The sequence below is a fragment of the Meleagris gallopavo genome, chromosome 4 (genome assembly GCF_905368555.1).
Source record: "Meleagris gallopavo chromosome 4, MGAL_WU_HG_1.1, whole genome shotgun sequence".
In the NCBI taxonomy this organism is placed as follows: domain Eukaryota; kingdom Metazoa; phylum Chordata; class Aves; order Galliformes; family Phasianidae; genus Meleagris; species Meleagris gallopavo.
The window spans coordinates 59,981,254-60,000,064 of record NC_139407.1 but is presented as its reverse complement, the minus strand read 5'-3'; the positions used below and the strand labels follow the sequence as shown (position 1 = coordinate 60,000,064).

Here is an 18,811-nt window from a genome sequence, read left to right as displayed (position 1 = left end):
TTTGGAGACAGATAAAAGATTCAACAGCCTAAGAGAAGTTCTTGAACAGACCCAAGAAGATGGAAACTTGCTCCACGGGAGTTTGAATTGCATTTCTACAGAGGACGTGAAAATTCAGTGAAATGAACATAACATCTGTGCTTCCGCCCGGAAAATATTTTGGACTGGGGGCCTGATAGCACCGTTACATATTCAAATGCCACACACAAGCTCACTGAGCCCAACAGGCATGGGAACCTAAAGTCAATGCTGGAGCAACACTGAATGAAATGAGGCAAAGATGGATTCTCATTTGTCACAAACATAAGAAGATAACAGAATTTAAACAACACTATTGTAAGATTTTACTATGCAATTAAGATTTCATCAAGAATGCAGAAACTTCAATGTCTACTATATAGAAAACGTTAATTGGTGTAAGGCATTAACTTGTCACTACTGCTTTTAAAAGCATACAGGCAAATTATCAGTGGTGGAAAAGAAAATGTATATAGCTTTCATTCTGCAAGATGTACATTAAATCTCAAAGGTAATCTTCATTACACTTATAAACCTTCATTCACAGTAGTTTACATCCTGCTTTCTTTTTAAGGCTATTTTTTTTTCTAGCCATAACTTTAAGTCTCTTTGTAAGTGCCAAAATTTTAGTAATAGCATAAGGGTGGCATTTGCTATTTTCATTTACTCTGTACATTATCCTATTTTGTCAAACAGTTAAGAATCCTGCTGGGTCTTTTCACAGTCTCAACCTGGAGTGGGATTTTAAGTATTTAAATCTTCCAAACTCTCAATTTATTTGCAGAAAACTGATAATAAAACATACATTTTATACAATTCAAGGCTTGCTGTTGTCTATAAAGAATTTACATGAGCACTGAAACAAAAAAAAAATCTTCCCTAAATCAACAGTAATTTTAAAAATACTAAGTCCATAAGGAGCACCATTTTTTTATTAAAGACAAGTTTAGATTAATCAAAGTCATTGAAGAGATGGGAGGCAAGATGATGACGCTGAGGATGATGTCGTTTCTTAACAATTTAAGTATTTCATGAAATGAATCTTAATAGATCTGCAGTATGCCTTGAGAACAAAACTAATCCAAGGTTTATAATTCTGCAAGTGATAAATCATATTCCTGCTACTGAGAGAAATTCTGGAAAAGGATTTAACTGGGTCTCAGAAGGTCTAGATATAATTCCCAGGGTTGTCACCAGAGATTTGTATTGTGGCCTCCATCAGAGTCCTTAATTTCTCTGTCCTTCAGTTTTGCTTTTTTTTTTTTTTTTCCTGCTCCCCCCAATTATTTCCCCCTCCAAATACACACAGGTCTTCTTGCTTGTTTACAATGTGAAGTCCTTCAGACACTGTTTCACATCACACACTTTCACATGCCTACACCCTTTGGCATAAGGGTCTCCCTCTCCCATGGACAACCACTTTATAGTAATACATAGTAAGAAATATTAACTAATATGTATCAATCTTGTACAGTACATCCTTGTAGGAACCAATACTGTTTATACATCTAAAAAAAACTATTTTTCTCTAAGTATAGCTCTATTATAATTAATTTGGTATTCTCTTGTTTAAATATATATTTAAGTCCTATTTTTTTTTTTTTTTTTACCCTTGAGATGAGTGTGTAGTTTTGTGACCTCTTCTGCCTTACTACCAATACTGTTTTGTCTCATCTGTATGCTCAGATGAGATTTTGGCTGGCTGTAGTGCAGTAATGGTCAGAATGTTCTTTCTTGAAGGAAGAGAGGTTGTACTTTAAAAGAATTTTGCTAGAATACAGAAAAGATGAGATATGTAGAGACTGTATTCCTGAGCAGATCTCTTCATTGATACTCTTAGCACTATCCCTAGAAAAAAGATTTAAGCCAGACAGATATTGAAGGGTTCAGTTCTTCCCGTCTCCCTGTTAAATACCTTATTTCCACCTACCTTTACACACCAATCCCCTCTCAAATTTTTCTTCTTCCCTGTTTCACCCATACCATTGAAAGAATATCACTGCTTGGAACAGAGTACATGTTAAACTACACTTAGTACTGAGCATGGCTGTCTCTGCCTGTAATTGCATTCTTTTGCTTTACACATATAGAAATCTATGATTCTATGAAATTGTGCATTTGCTTATAAATTGATATTTTACTCTACTGCAATAGTTATATATAATAAAAATACTCCACATTGTACACACAAAAAAAGAAACATTAAAATTAAAAAGGTCAACATGCTTTTTTACATATTCACATTACAGATGTAATTTTTTTTCAGAACTATACTAATCAGTGGATTTCAAGGAAAGTGGCATTTCTTATTCTTTTGTCAATTTTCTGCCCTTTTCCTTTTTTCACAATGAATTAGTTTATATAATGAAGTCTCTTTGCCCTTAAGATTTCACAGTTAGGTGTTACAGAATGGAGAACTGCACAAATACTTAGATAAAAAGTGCTATTTATAGTTGTAAAATTAAGAAGCATGCTAACATTTTCAACAAATCAGGCTTCATAGCTCTTAAGCAATATTTACAATATATTTTCTGCTTCCTTTCCAGATTGTATCTTTATCAAAATTTAACTTTTTTAATGTCATCAACTGCATTACCCCACTAATCAAATTGACAGCAGTAGCCTGAATTTCACATTAAAATCAGAAGTAGTAACTATACGCCTGTAAAGAAATTTGTGACTGCCCATCAGTCATTCTCTGAAATGCACACAGCATACAATCCTTAGAAATCACTCTAAACGTCTGTTCTAAAATCTTCTAAATCATGATTCAGAAGTCATCCCAATGGTGCATTTTACCCAAGATAAATAACTTCTTTGCTTCCATTAGATTAAGAGCAGCTGTAAGTTAACTAGTTAAAAATGGAATCATCTTAGTTTAAATTAAGAAAACAGAGAAGTAATCTGACCCATATATTAGTCATTAATAGCATGATTCGTTTAGCGATGGTAGTGATGGCTCAGTTCTGCATTCAAAAGAAACAAAGACAGAAACTTCGTCCCAAGGAGACTAAAATGAGATGAGATAAACCATACAAGACAGACACATAAGAAAATATAGAACTGAAGATGACTTTATGTCAAACTACAAATCATTTTAAAAATAACTAAAATGATTAGCATGGCATGTAGATATCAAATACACACAGGGAATAAGGTCTGAGAATGAGTATGAAGGGAGTGTATTTCCCCACTGAATGGGGAATATTTTCCAGGTGTAAATAAGAAATCAAAGTTCGGAATAGAAAAACAAAACAAAGATATTAGAATGCTGCAGAAGTCGAAAGTGAGAAAATCAGAAATGTAAACAGAAGCAGAGAGTAGAATATAAGTGGATTATACATTAGTTTTGCTAGCAAAGGGGAAACCTGGTTGAGAGATCCAGAGAAAAAGAAAGCAGTAGTGAGAGCAGGAAGAGAAATGAAGAATGGAGAGTGGCCAAGGCAAGGTCACCAGAAATGAAGATAAGAAAAAGTTCTACTTTGGGGAATAAACACAATTCCCACACAAGGAATTCCATTAAAAAAAAAAAAAATCCCAGAGACTGAAAGAATTTAAACTACTTTTGCATAGATATGGACACTACAGAACTATCTTCAAATATTGATCCATTGGAATGTTGGATGTTTGAGACTTTAATTTACATTTGTTATTCATTTTATTAGAAATGTCACATTCTATCTCAGGTCCTCCTTTCTCCAACACTATTTATGCTTGTTTGCTTATTTTGGGAATGGCTTTGTATGTAGTAAATAGAGTAGATAAAAGTTTATTGTACATGTGTACTATGCATTGCAAAACTTTCTACAGAGGACTTTTGGTGCTATATCTCCATTTTTATCAAAATTTTATAATTCATACATCAATTTACATAAGTCTAAAGAGAAAAATAGTAAGCACTGAACATGCCTTGGTGTAAAACAAAGCTAGAAACTTTGTAAAGCTGCTAAATATATGAAAAAGACTATTTTGTATATGAGTGCACTATTACTAAGTTAAATATGTATTGCTTGGATTAATGGCTGGAATAAATTCAGCATAAAGGTCAAATTAATACATTTAAAAGCTTCTTTCTTGAATCTTATTTTTTCTATTTCTCCCTAAGCATTTGGCACCGGTCTTTCACAGGAAAAGAATACTGGACAGGCAGGACCTGTCACCTGAACAAAATGGCAGTTCTTTTCCAAGCAAAAATAGGGTATTGTGAGCATAAAAAGATGAGGTATTTTAGAGAATGTTATTTAGTTGTTAGACTGCAGGTTGACCAGAAGGAGAAGGAGGAACAGGACAATGCCTTTGCTAGGCATCTTCTACTTTTAATGAAATAGGTCAGCATACTTACCAATCTTAAAAGTAGTGTATCTCAAAGAAAAGCTAACCTGAGGTCAAGAGAAACAGATAGAGTCCTATCCCAGCTTACTATTAAAGAGTGCACACAAATTCCCCAGCAGTAAGATAAAGCTTGAAAAATAATGTAGGCAATGTAATCGTATAAGCTAGAAATCAAGAAAAAAATATCAAATTATGATGCCATTTTTATCTGCAGTATAGTTTTCTAAAACGTATTTTCTGACTTCTCAGAAAATAAAGCAAATTCAAGCCATTAGCATGTTTTATTCTAGATCTTTCTCTTCCCTTCCAGAATCACTGTTAAGACTAGAGAAACTACTGAAGTGATGAACAGAAGAGGTGTAAAAGAGTCCTTTAAGCATCTTTCCTTTTCCCAAAGGATAGGGATTACAAAATGTCTATGGATTGGTTTTGACAGTGAGACAGGGTTTAAATGTAAATCCCAGCTCAGAGTCCTGTTTTCCTAATTACAGCAAAGGTATTCTGTGTCATTATGAATGAATGGTACCTTAAAGCCTGAAATAAAAATATAGCCTTTTGATTAAAATCCTGAGGGTAGAAAAAGATATTGAACAGTCAACTTAGATTAGAGGAAGTCAGCTTTTTCAAAACAAAACCTTGTTGATGTTCATTAATAATGGTGGAAAGAATTGCATGTATCTGGCAGGATAGTGGTTTTCCTTGAATATTAAAAATGGAAAAGAATTCGCTTTGACTGACTTCATGTTCGGACTTCATCAGTTTTATGAAAAAATAATATGGAGTCTAAGTATAGAATATAGCAACTGATATTACATGATTAACAGGTTGTCATAAAGCAAGACAAATCTATTAGTAATTTATTTTATGAAGGTCATCAGTATCTGGGCTTTACACACAACATTGTTCTTCCTTTCGGAAATTTCAGCTGCAGGTAAAATTTAACGCAGTCAAATCCTATTTTAATTACGAAAGGATACGACTGTCATTTCAAAAAGGAAACTCTGTCTGAGTCTTTCCATTACGTAAAGTATTGACAACTTTCATCATTTTGCTGCAGGTAATAGCCCTTGTGGATACAGGTTTAAGTGGCTTTCACACACATTACACTGATGGCCAGTGGTTTGCATCCCTAGCTTCTTTGATCAGTTCTTATACAGAAGTAGTTCCTGACCGTTTAGAGCCTTAACTGACTGAACATGATTTAGTGGAGGGTTGTTAGAGTTAGGGAAGTATGGTTAAGCTGCAGTTGTACTTCATGATTCTTAAGGTCTTTTCCGACCTGAGCAATTCTATGATTCTACTCTTCCGTAAAACATGTTGTGAGGAGCAATCCATTTCAACACAAGCACAACATGTCACTGAAACAAATTACTTCTCAATTTATATTCCACTTAGCCTTTATACAGCCTTCTCAGCTAGGAATGTAGTTTGCATAATAAAATCAGCAATCAACTAAAGGTTTTGGTGTTTTCTAACCTCACCACACCAATAGTGGGACCTGTCTTGTCAAACATTATGCCTCTGTAGTGTAAATACCAACATCTGAGCCAGCCATTGGGGATCACTTTACCACCAGCAAAGAGGAATGGGAATACCGGTGCTCTGTTTTGCAAAGCTTCTTTAGGATTAAGTTAATAGCAGTTAATTAATAAACAGGGTTTATACAAACCCATCTAAAACAGAAATCTAAACAACAAACACAGACATCTACATCACTGGCATTTAAATTAGTTTACTAGGTACCCAATGTAAATATCTTACACCAAACAGTACCTTTTTTGCAAATATCATCAACTTATAGTTACTTATTTAAATTACTTAGTTAAGATAAAAATACCAAAACATGTCCTTGAATTTTTTTTTTATTATTTTATGTTCAGGAAAATTCTGTGCCTTCAGTGTTTTCTTGCACTGCTGCAAACCATGGAATATTGTTCCCTTCTGAAGATGGGGTGGGAGTTTTTTCCTGAATGTTTTAAGTTCAGCCCTAGAAATGTGGTACACATTCATAAACTCTCCAGAGTCAATCCATAGATGCTTCCTTTATTTTAAGCACTTGCAAAGTGGATCCACTCCAATCTGAAGGACTAGAAAATTTTACAGTTGTAATTTTCAGCCATTAGTGAGAGCCTTTTGCTTATTAAAGCAACTAATGAAGTGCTATAGTAAGAAACTTAATTATCATTCCATTTCTATCACATTGTATGGCATGAACTGTGCAGACCCAGCAGTGAATCATGATCAGATCCTCAAAAGGATACAGTCATGAGAACCTTAGATTTTATAGTAAAAGGCAGGTTACTTAAAATGCTGTGAAGAAACATAGATTATGGAATAAACACAAATAAGTATGCTTCACAAGTAAAATTAAGAAACAAAAGAGAAGATAAATATTCCAGTATTTGCAAGGACATTTCCTTAAGTGAAAATACTAAGAGAAGGTAGACTTTTATTCTAAAATGGGTAAAAAAAAGTATATCTACGATTCAAGGGAACCTACCTACGTTGAAAATTAATGGTAGTTTTGAAAATATACACTACACTGAAGTAAGTAAGCAGAATTTCCAATGCCAGGAAGTCTTACATCACCAGATGGCTTAGAACCTTAATCTATTTTATTATTTCATGGCATCTATTACAGACATCTGGAAGAATCAGTGGAAGTGGGAAAACATAGATATAGAGAGTTCACTGCAAAATTAAAGCCTTTCTGCAGCACCGTTAGATACAACAGAAGGAAGGTGTTAAATTATTATTGGTGTACATACACATATTTAACTGAATTGTAGCTTAAACTATGTCCAGAACAAGGTAACTCTTCTCTGGGCAGCAACCTCATTATTACCTAATAATTTTTTCCATCTGGGATTACAAACACTTATCCCTTAAAATCATGACCCTGTGTAAATTAGAGTTCAACTGTCACAAAGACTATCGACCACCCATATTTCACAGACTTCTCCCTTTCCTCCAGGACATAAATACTGTAGTTTATATTTCCACTGTTTAGCATATCTATATGATCTTAGTTCAACTTCTGGATTAATTTTAAACTTGAGTGTTGTGACTCTAAATCATTGCATAGATTAGATTATGATCAGCCAACTCCTGTTGAGGACTATTGTTTTTCCTTTGAGAAACAATGCACATAAAAGCAAATAATCTATTTACATATTTTTAAAAGATCTCAAAATCCTAAATCCCTCTCAACCCTCTTAAGATTCTTCATCTATCTTCCTAGTTCTTTGCTTTCTCTCTCATTATTTCAGGAATCTCATGGTTATCTTTCTTGAAAAGAAATAAAAATTAAGTAGTACATAATATTAATTGCATCTGTTGATCATGACAAAGTTTAAATGTCTTTGTAGGTGACAAATAAGTCTTCCCACAAAAAAAAAAAAAAAATCTTAACAAAGAACTGAAATGCAGAATACTTGTCTCCCAATCACACAATGCATATAAACATATTTCCTATTGAAATTAATGAAAAGTCTCCCCACTGCTTTTTCACATCTTGAAGTGACAGACACATTATAGACTTCAAGGCATTTCAAATTGCATTTTACCGCAGTTTTGGCAGTTATATAAATGGAAACATTCATAAATGAGAACAATTCTAACTGGAAACAAATTAATCAATTATCAATGTCTCAGCAATACTGTAATCGAAGGAAACTTTCTCTCTCTTGAAGTGCCAGTCAAAGTAATGGGGAATATTAATGTTTCTTTCTAGATCGTAATAGCCACATCCTTATAATATGTCAACTTTGTCCATATTAAACAGACTATATGGGGGATTATGAATGAGGTTGTATATTTACTTCTCTGTCCCTGCTCATAGACGCCAGAAACCAGAACTGGTCTGCAGGGTGGATAAGCCTCCGCTGTTTTGTTTTCTATTCAAATTTAAATTCTTCATTAAAGTTTAAACTCTGGAAAATTCTGTTTAACAGTCTTTCAAATCAGAAGAATTATTTTATCAAAACTGTTCCTCTGGCTTCGATAAGTTTTCACAAATGTGAAATCTTGGCCTTCCCAAAAGCAACAGGGCTGATATATACCTAAATAAAATATAACTGACAGTATCAAATAAAAGTAATACTCACTGAAGTGTGCACTTTATTCAGAGAATATAAAAATAAACTATCCTCAAAAAAAAAAAAACAAAAAAAAAAAACAAATCAAAGAAACAGGTCTTTTCCTACAACCACCATATTTGGAATGCTGAGCACAAAGCTGTCATTGTTAAACTGTCATTTGTTGTTTAATTTGATGCCTAGCCGTGTTTCACAAAACAAAAGAAACCTCCAAAACATTATTAAGCACTCACTTAATTATAACATGACAATTTAACAGCAGAGACACAGAGACTGAGATGCTTCATCATCTCTATAGTAGGTTATGCTTTTGAAATATACTACACCCATATAGCATATTGCATTTCTTAAACAGGCAATAAGCTAACAGAAACGTGTTTCATAAACAAATCAGTGTGAAGAGAAAATCAGAAAAGTTTTCTGCCCAGAGTAGTAGGACTGGAAGCTGTCTGCCTAACAGTACAACGAAAACACAACAATCTTGAATTTAAATCACCTGCAATCTCAAGAGCATTTTCAAAAAGTCCTCTATAAACTTTCCACATCTCTGAAGCTTGTTAGGATAACTATGGGATCAAACCAAGTTTCTAGTGTGTATTTATGATCATTTATTGGTGCTTAATATTCTAAAACAATGGTACTTCATTTCAGCATTCTTAAATATTTTCTTCAAGTTATACTTAATACACAGATTTCTGATGTGTGCACTGGGAGAATTTAATTTTCAAAATGTGGTAAGTGACCATAAAACTCTGAAATATGCCTGAAAAATCTATCTTCATCTTAACTTCTTTCTTTTGTATGATTCAAGGTGAATACCTTATTAATCACAGGACTGTATCGGGGAAAAAAGCACCAGCTGAAGGACAGGAGTGGTAAGGAGTAGTTTGGCATACAGATGGAAAGTGTAAAAAGTGGTGCAATTACTTCGCTACAGAGGTGTCTTCCTAGTAATAGGCCTTCAGATGTTTCCTTCGGGGTGCCTGCTGAAAAACTTCATCAGGATGCAGTAAATGAGCTTCTACAAGGGGCATCTCGTCTCTTCCCCTCTCCTCCCCCAATAATTCCAATAAAATCTTTAAATCTGCCCAGTGATAACGAGGTAAGATACCCCATTGTACGCTTGCCGACATTAAACAGGGAACCTCTTGGAGCTTCAAAAAAGTATTATGTTTCACTTTATCCCACAAGACTACGGTCTGAAATTTAAGGTCAGATCCATTATTTCACGCCAGTGCTTAAGGCAGAACTTATTCACTACAGAATTAAAGACTAGCCAACTGCTTCACCAGGCATCTGACTGTTCATAACTTAGTAGATAGTAAGAGAAAACAGAAATCTGCGAGCACTCTGTAAAAGCTGATACTTCTGCCTTCTTCTTGTTAACATTCTTGTTCTCACCCTTTGACAAGAGCATTTATAACATCCATAGATGTCTGACACTGCTTTCAGTTGTCTTAGTGAAAGCAAGTAACTCTACTTAAGTAAACAGATTGACAGACACTAGACTAAATGAAATCATAATTCAAGTATGCGACATTTTACCAAAAAATGCCTTATATTTTTGGAAATCTATACAAAAATACTCAACATCAATTCCTTACCACATGAGACCTTTGCACAGTGTGTGACTCTTAATTCCTTCAGTTCTTGTTGCATCTATCTTCTCTTGCTCTTGAAAAGTAATGTATTTGCTTTCTGCTCCAATGGATGAACAGAGTTGTTCTATCCCTAACAATGCCATTATATTTCCATCTCTTAGATGCTTCTTGGCTACTCCCTCAGGCATTAAACTGTACCATAGCATGACCGATTTCCATAATCTGCTTTTTCCACTGTCGTCTCTCCAAATGAGACATGTTCTCCTTTTATTTGAGTATCTGCAGATCTCCCACATGTATCCAAAACACTCTTGCTTATAAGTTTCATCACTGTCTCACTCTGATGTACGAGCACCGTTACTCTGACTAAAGGACTCTTGTGACAGTCAATGGCTTCTCTAGCAACATAAAGCAGACTTAACCTTAGTCCCAAATGTGTATATTGCAAAATGACAACTAATCGATTCTGTACCAATGAACGTATGTCATAGCATCTTAATAATCTGTTTCCTATGTAAAACTCTGACATATTCCATTCATTTTAACAGGTAAACATTTCCATGAATTAAGCACGCAGTTTTCCCCTTAAAATGTCAGAAAACATTACAATTTCCCATCTTAATTCAACTAAGGTACATGTATGCAAACATGACTTGCCACAGCACATCACTGGATGCTTTTCTGGTTAGTTTAGGCAACAGTTTCTCCTTCATGCAATGCTACTGCCACACTGAACAGGTAGGAGAACAATGTGCAATGGAAAACTCAACCAACGTGTAATGCCACCAAATGTGATTAGAGACCATATTTTGGTCTGAAAACCAGGAGCATGAGGATTCAAAATGGAAGTTTTACTCTCAGCTTCTTCATTCACAGGGAAGTGGACATCAGTCTTTCTGACACTAAAGGCAGGGTCTATCTGCTGTTTAATTTTTCCTTTCAATTTATCTTCCTGCTCATTAATCCATTTCCCAGCAACCTGTCCACACTTTCTATTCTTACCTCCAATTCTTCTCGGAGCTCCTGCTGGGAGGCATCCATCTTTCAAAGCAGTCAAGCTTTAATTTCTTCTTGTCTACCTTGAGCTACATCAATCCTCCTTTTTTTCTGTCCTGCAGATTCAAGACTTGTTCTCAAATTAAGAAAACGTTGTTGGAATTGGGACAACTAGCCTGAGTTATGGACACTTTCCTTAGAGAACAGGTTTCTAAGCAGCTAGAACAGGAACGTACCATTTTCTAGCAGAAGTACGATACCATCTCAATAAATAGAGGCTCATTTAGCATGGCAGTTCTTCTGAGAACAGAATAAGTCACTTCAGCTGTAAAGTACCTTCCAGGACACAGTGATAGATAAAAACAATTTTTAAATGATCCCATCTAAAAAACTAATACTAATGTATTACCTGCTTCCTACGATTTACACTTTATCTAAACAACAGTTAAACAATTCAGATGTTATTATTTTCAATTCCCACTGCACTGATAGCATTGTATATATAAATAAATGAAAATTTCCTTTTAAAACATTTGCATGTATTGCCAATGCACATTTGTGCTGTGTTACATTGTTTGCTTTACTGTTGAGCTACACCATTTGCTGTGTGTATGCTAACAGTGGAAAATATTTCTAATGAAGTGCTCTAGGTCACTTCTTGTACCTGATACAGAGAGACATAATAAACAGTGTTCTCATAAAGACTTCCTCGCTTTCAGTCTCAGCTCAGTTTAAGTGTATTTTCTTCGCACAAAGTTCTTCTCTTTTTTCCATTATCTCATTTCTCATACTTAGGGATGGCTGCCTGGCTAACCAAGCCAATTCTACTGCTACCATGATGACCACAGGGAATGTAACGTGACTCTTGGTTGCTTCAGTGAAGGATACTGCTACTGCAATATTTTGCTACTGTTTCTGCTTTTATTTATATTGTACCATTTAAGCAGACACACACTTCATATTTGGAGATAATGTCATAATCAAGAAAGATTTTTGTTCTGTTTTATAATTTCAGGGATTTTTTAATGCTGCCAATAGGGCTCCAATGTGTGGCTGTGTCTACAGGCAAAAGATGGTTTGGAGAAGAGTTAATAGATATGATTAAGGGAAAAGATTGATTTTCTTCTCCAGTACTCCTTTTTCATTACTATTCTAGGGTTTGAGGCATGAAGTAATTCCCTCATCTGGACCAATACATTCGGCCAGAAGTAGCTCAAATAATAGCAGTAGCAAGAAAAGCTACGCAAAAGAATAGAGAACAAAACTATCAAAGACAATACACCTGGGGAGGCTCTACAAAGGCAGAGAGATGGTGGATGTGGAAATCCACAGGAGACATCATATTGAAAATGAAAAAATGAGAGATGAGGAATAAGAAGCAAAGGCCTAGCTTGAACATTTTTGTATTTCCTCTCTACTTCAAGGTCTGGATGGCATACAGCCTCTCACCAACAATTCCTTTTTTATTACTGTTGTTTCTGTTTCATCAAAGATTCTGGTCCCATTAGAGGTGCTCTGGCCATGCCTATACTTGCTTAGGCTTGTATCATCTTTCCACATTTTCTTTATGCACAGCCTGAACTACCTACAGAAATCCAGTGACTTTTTCAGCATATAAGCTTGGTGGCTATGTAAGCAGCACTGCATAAATGTCTGTTACACATGTGCCAGCACTACACAAGACTACCAGTCTGTATACAAATAAGCGTATGCTTGAGTGTGTGCTGAAACCTAGCAAGTCCCAGAAACACTGCTGGGTCACCGCAGAGGCAATTCTGAAGGCATCTGAGTAAGTTAAATATATGGGTAAGGAATTTGGCCTCAAGTCTGGCCTGGAGGCTTCTCCTGCACAGCAGGAAGAATGAAACCTGCATGTAAAAGTGCTCCCTGCTGCGGAAGCACTATCACATATTTATAAAGCAAAAATTTTTGCAACCCCAGGTACTATTAAAGGATGCACTGTCTTTCAATATTGCACAGTTTACTTAGGTTCCATATAGTCTAAGTGTTAACTGTGACTAACGTGAAGAGAGGAATATTAATTAGATGAAAGATATTTTTCATGTATCTAAGCTAAATAATAACTCACAGAGGATACTGAGCATTCAATGCCATATTTACTATCCTGATGCTAACAACATCTACATTAGAGACTAATTTTTTCCACAGGTAACTGGCACTGATGATTCACTGACCTTGTGTTATGAACAGTTCACTGTCGGTTTCATTTGAAACCCTGCTACTATAAATGAGCAACTTCTAGGGAATTTTTGTGCAAGAAATCTCTCCAATTCTCCTTAAAAGTTGCAAGGTCATAATTATAACTAAGATGGATGCCCTGGTTTCTATGCATTTATCACCGTAGTCTGCTGGAGAAGACTTCTTTACTGTGAACAACAAAAAAAATGAACAGACAAACCAAAGAATAGAATGACAGACTACAGGATCCAGCAGCCTGAAACAATATGGACTAAGCATGGCACACTGAAGTAGAACAAGTCTATTTCACTGCTTGATGGAGTGAGTCTCATAGGCTCTGTATTTTAATTACTCCTTTTTCCTGCTTGTCTTCCTTTTACTGTTTTTTTTTTTTTTAAAAAAAAAACCTTTTTGTGCTTGATATTCAATCCCTCCCTTTTCCCTTCAAAAGGTATTTTTTGTACAATGAGGAATCAACCAGCCCTCACATACTATAAAGGAAACAAACAAAAGCAGGATTCAAGCTGTACGTCTTTGGGAAAAACAAAGAAACAAAACAAAACAAAAACAAAACAAAACAAAAAAACCCCACAGCAACAACAACAAAAACCCATAGAATCAAATATTTATAACACAACTATGTGTCTAAATCCATATGTTTCATCCTATGACAGCATCATAAGTTTATTATAGAAAAACTATCACTCCCCAGTAAGAGTGAGACTGAATTTCAGCTGCAAACCCTATAAAACATTTCTTTTAGAAATTAAGAACTCATCTACCTCTCTACTGCACTGTAATGTGATGTTTGCTTTGCACAGACATTATGTTTCCACAAAATAGCAACATATATATGCCAACTTCCGTAGAGCTCATTTCCAAATCAGACATACAATAAATATGCTTCCAATTGAAGGGCAAAAATATACTGAGGGCATGAAACATTTCATTATTGATAACTTATGTAAGCCTGGAATGGCATTACGTGGCCACTAAAACACACATTAGTCATGTCTCTATTTGCTTATACGCAATCAATGTATTTCTTAGCAGCATCAGTTGAACAGCTACCATTTCATTCATCAAAACCTATTTCTGGTCCATGCAAAAATCTGCAGCTCTTAAATATAAAACCCATTTTGTGACTGTGTCCCTTTCAAACTTTTTAATGTTTATTTAGGATTAAGACCAAATCTCCCTGAAGTTTTTGAAAGACTTTTATCTAGTTTTACGTTGCTCAATTTAACCCACTCGTCAGTGTGCCAATGTCCCATCTGCACTTGCTAACCTGTTATGGCTGAAGCTGGCTCATGCTCAAGATGAAAGCATGAGGATTTCCAACACCATCTCCTGCTTGAGGCAGCAAGTAGCCATGACAGGTCGATCAGTTTCATCAGAAATTCTCTGTTATACTAAAGGTAACTTTCGATTTAAAAGAAATGGTAAAGTTTGACAGATGGCATATAGATGAAAGAACACATAATGAAAAAATTGTCTAAATACTTAAGCCCCGACATCTCTAGACAAAACTTATTTCAACTAGTTTTTACAATGAAAAAAAAAAAAAAAAATGGGAAGAGAGGAACTAGAGCACTATCCGTATCTTTCTCCTTCTCCGGAGATATTCAAGAGCTGCCTGGATGCCTACCTGTGCAGCTGTAGGGGGCCTGCTTTGCAGGGGGTTGGACTCAATGATCTCTAGAGGTCCCCCCTCTGTAATAGAGGTCCCTACAATTCTGTAATTCACCTTGAAGTACATCTACATTGGACTAACAGAAGCCAAGAGCTAATAGTGTCTGCTATGAACTAGCCAGCACCTTGTGCTGAGTGCAAGTAAGGGAAAAGCACTCTATAGAGTAGCCAACACAAACTCTGGAACTTAAATTTAAACACAATTTCTCTTTGGCTGACAACATGGCAATACTGCTTCTTAACGTTCTCAGATCACAAAGCAAACCACAGAACAAGGACAAAAATACTGTTATCTTTTACTCATCTTGAATTTCAGAAGGTAGTATGAAAATTGTCATCAATATCATCCTGATCATTCTGGGCTCTCTAAATGTGGTCTCCAATATACTTATGGATCGGCAATATAAAAAAAGACAATCTTCCATAGCTGGCTCAGGAAACTAATTATTTTAAAACTATATAAAAGAGTGGTTTCCAATTAAAAATAAATTAATAACGTGTTCATATGACAGACCAAATAAGGTGAAAAAGGAAACACTTCGAAGGTATAATTTCAAGCAGTGCTTACAGCCACATTCAAATGTTATACATATTCACACGCTCTCCCAAATAGCCTCAATGAAAGAAATAGGATGACCTAATATATGATGCAAACAATGTAGTCTTCAGGTTAATAAAATACAGATTCTACTAGATGTTCTTTCTATTATGATGAAGCTCAAAAAGAGATTAAGTGTTTCTGAAAGGCTTTCTTCTTTCTTCTTCCAAAATTTATATCCCTCTTTTCAATTTCACTTCATATTACACATTTCATTCAGTCACTGTATGAATATGAATATAGTCTCACACTATGGATCATGGCCCCTCTGGAAGTGGGCAAAAGAGTTGAAAGGAGATTTCTAAGTAGCCACAATTCTGAGTAGCCACAATCTGACACAATTCAGTTTCCCAAAGCAGAATAAAGAAAGCAGGTTGCAATAAGTGACTGCAAGCAATTTCACCAGCAAGGGACTGCTCACCTCATGCAGTTGTTTACAGTAGATCACATTCTTCAGAATGGTAGAATAAGCCAGTAATTACATGCAAGTCTGAGTCTTCACATTGTAGAACAAATAAGTCACTGTCTACTTAGGGGGTCACAAAGACAGATAAACCTAAAAAAGATCCTGTATCTCAGTCTGAAAACACTATGTAAATGAGATTAAATATGCTGAAAGTCTACAACAGGAAACATTGCTAGCTCATAAACAATGATTCAGATTTTCATAAGCACAAGTGACAGAGGCTGAAAGTCAATGGGAACTGGGCTGCAATTACACATTCACCGGCAGTACTGCTTATAGCAGCTTAAGTAATCGCATCCTCTGTCCCAGCCACTTATTTATGCCCTTGCATGGCTAACAGCACTGTGATCCAGCAGATGTTTGTGTGACTGCTGCATAGACTAGGTAAAGTGGCAGCACAGCTACATTAGAAAAATAACCGTGATTGTTATTATCAGGGCAAAGGCAGCACACACAGACAGCCCAGAGAAGAAACAGATCAAATTTTGTTGCTACCACAAAGTTGATTCAGCAGCTACCTCCAGTGAAGAAGAGTTGCCAGATGTCCATGGAAAGTCTGAATTTTTTGTTTTAAGAGGATTAAGAAGACTAAAGAGTAAAACAAAGAGAATCACAGAATCATGGAATGGTTTGGGTTGGAAGGGACCTTAAGATCAGCTAGTTCTAACCCTTGCCATGGGCAGGGACACTTCTCCCTACAGGCTGCTCAAATAACTGCAAGTGCCTGCTCATCATACTGTCTTATATATTCAGCTTTCAAGATCTCCATATATTTGGCTAAGAATTTATCAGCATTCACCTGAATTAGAAAGCATGCTCTACCTTCTACTACCAACCAGCCTAAATTGTCACTGTCAGATGGGCAGGCCTTCTTTTCAGAACAGTTTAATCATTTGTTTTTGTTTTATAACAAAAAAAATCTCTTCGCATTCGTTTTTCTTTTTTTTCAGGAATAAAATCGAAGCTAACATCCCAACGAGACTAAGGAGCCACATAACAAAGTAGCAGGAAATTATAGAGGCAAGATACCCTGTAATGAAAGAAGTTCATCCACCCCTGGCACTTTATTTATTTAATAGATGCAATTTTGTAGTTACTGCAGTTTGAATACTGGAAAAGAAATCATTGCCTACGATCTTCTGAATCAATCCAACGCATTCTCTCTCACAGGATGGGTTGGTCTTCATTCTCTGATATGTGTTTCAGAATCTAGGACAATATGTGTCACTTTTACCAGCAGGAGGTTAATTATCACAAGAAGGAATAGTATGTAATATTTCAGACTTCTATTTTCAGATAGAGCATTCCCTTCAAAATGTGCTGCAGAAGCAGGCAACAGAGCATGTAGTCTGTGTATTTTGTCTGTTTTCCTCTCCTACAAATATTTATAATAAAATGAACCAAAACCACAGAAATACTAGGGGAGAATATAGAATTGGATTTTAGTGTTTGCATTCATTCAGAAGTAATTCTAGCTGCTGTAAAATACATGGAAATATCCTTAATTTGTCAGGGAGTAACAAGGGATGACTGTTCCCTGAGGGACAAGATCAGCACAGCAAGGACGTCATCAACTAGCGCACCATCCCGTTGTACTGAACAGAGCTGGTGGACCAGGAATGGTGGCCACGTTCAGCCATGAATCCAGATCAGAAAGCAGGTCACAGTGATGAGGCAGGTCTGAGTTCAGTCCATTAGTGACAGGCATGGTGGGCTCTAGATCTTCAAGACCAACAGCTTGGGGGAGGGAACAGGCATTGCTGAAGCAGGGCTAAATTCCGAGGCTGGGTTGAAACAGGGCTCCTGATACCATCAGCAGAGGATTGGAGAGGCTGCTAAGGCCCATTAGTACCTTCAGCAGAGCCCTGAGGGTTCTAGGATATAATGCTTCCTATTGCTTTTATTTTAATTTTCAAAATAGAAGATGAGGAGAATTTGTTTAAACTGCCTTGAATATTTTCCCAAATGGAGATCTTCACTACCTCAACAGCATATCCATCTTATCTAGTGGACTTAAATGTTTGGCTTTTAGAATATAATGTAATATTTTAGAAATAACACAAAGATACATGTGCTTTTCTACAAAATATACCAGTAGTTGTTACATTCAGTTCAAGATAAGGTAATATAATCACTACAAAGCTTTGAAAACTTTGTGTGAAAATAATCCATAGGTGTCTTTAATAATCAGTGTCTTTAAAGGATCATCATGTGGTATTAACTAAATACTATCTGTAGTCAGGGGAAAAGTGTTGCATTACTGCTATTCCATGTTTGAAATCCATTGTTTATCCGTTACTATAAGTCTCCAAATGACACTGAATCAGTAATGCTCTACAAGGACCGCAGAACGGGGACCAGTGGGCCAAAAGTGGAAGATGACTGTCACAAATACCTTCGCCAATTTTCTGTCACCTACTTACACCAGTTTGCCTTATAATCTCATTCACAAATCTATGCATTAAAAGGAAATATTTTTATCTTCAAACACAAAGAATTCCAGAAAAACTGATTTCCAGTGTTCTGGGAGCGCCATGCCACCATGGATATGCTTTCATTTTTTAAAAAATAACTAACACGTTTCAGAAGTTACTCTCTATGTTAATTCTGCCTTGTTTTGAATACTTCAAAGTTTCACCTTTTTACTCTGCAATTTTCTTAGCTTTTCTCTATTTGTCAAAACATAATAAAGCCAAGCTATGCTTTTGTACTAACATTGTGTGACATGCTTGATTCTTATTGCACTGAAGTTTCTCAGGAAACTACTTGGAGAATAGCTCTGAGTTACTTTAATTCCTCTTGGTTCAAATGC

The 18,811-nt window shown here is 35.8% G+C and overlaps 1 protein-coding gene across 7 annotated transcripts in view; it reads right to left on the bottom strand.

Annotated features, from left to right (window-relative positions):
* The window catches only part of SORCS2 (sortilin related VPS10 domain containing receptor 2), a 537,034-nt gene that overhangs the window by 260,259 nt on the left and 257,964 nt on the right, over window positions 1–18,811 (bottom strand). The window contains exon 1 of one of the 7 annotated variants that reach the window (XM_031553294.2): window positions 11,051–11,147. The exons of the other annotated variants lie outside the window; for them this stretch is intronic. Coding sequence (XP_031409154.2) covers window positions 11,051–11,085 — 35 coding nt within the window. The 5' untranslated portion in view covers window positions 11,086–11,147. Of the gene's footprint in view, window positions 1–11,050; window positions 11,148–18,811 lie in introns of those variants that run through there. 7 annotated transcript variants of the gene reach the window in all.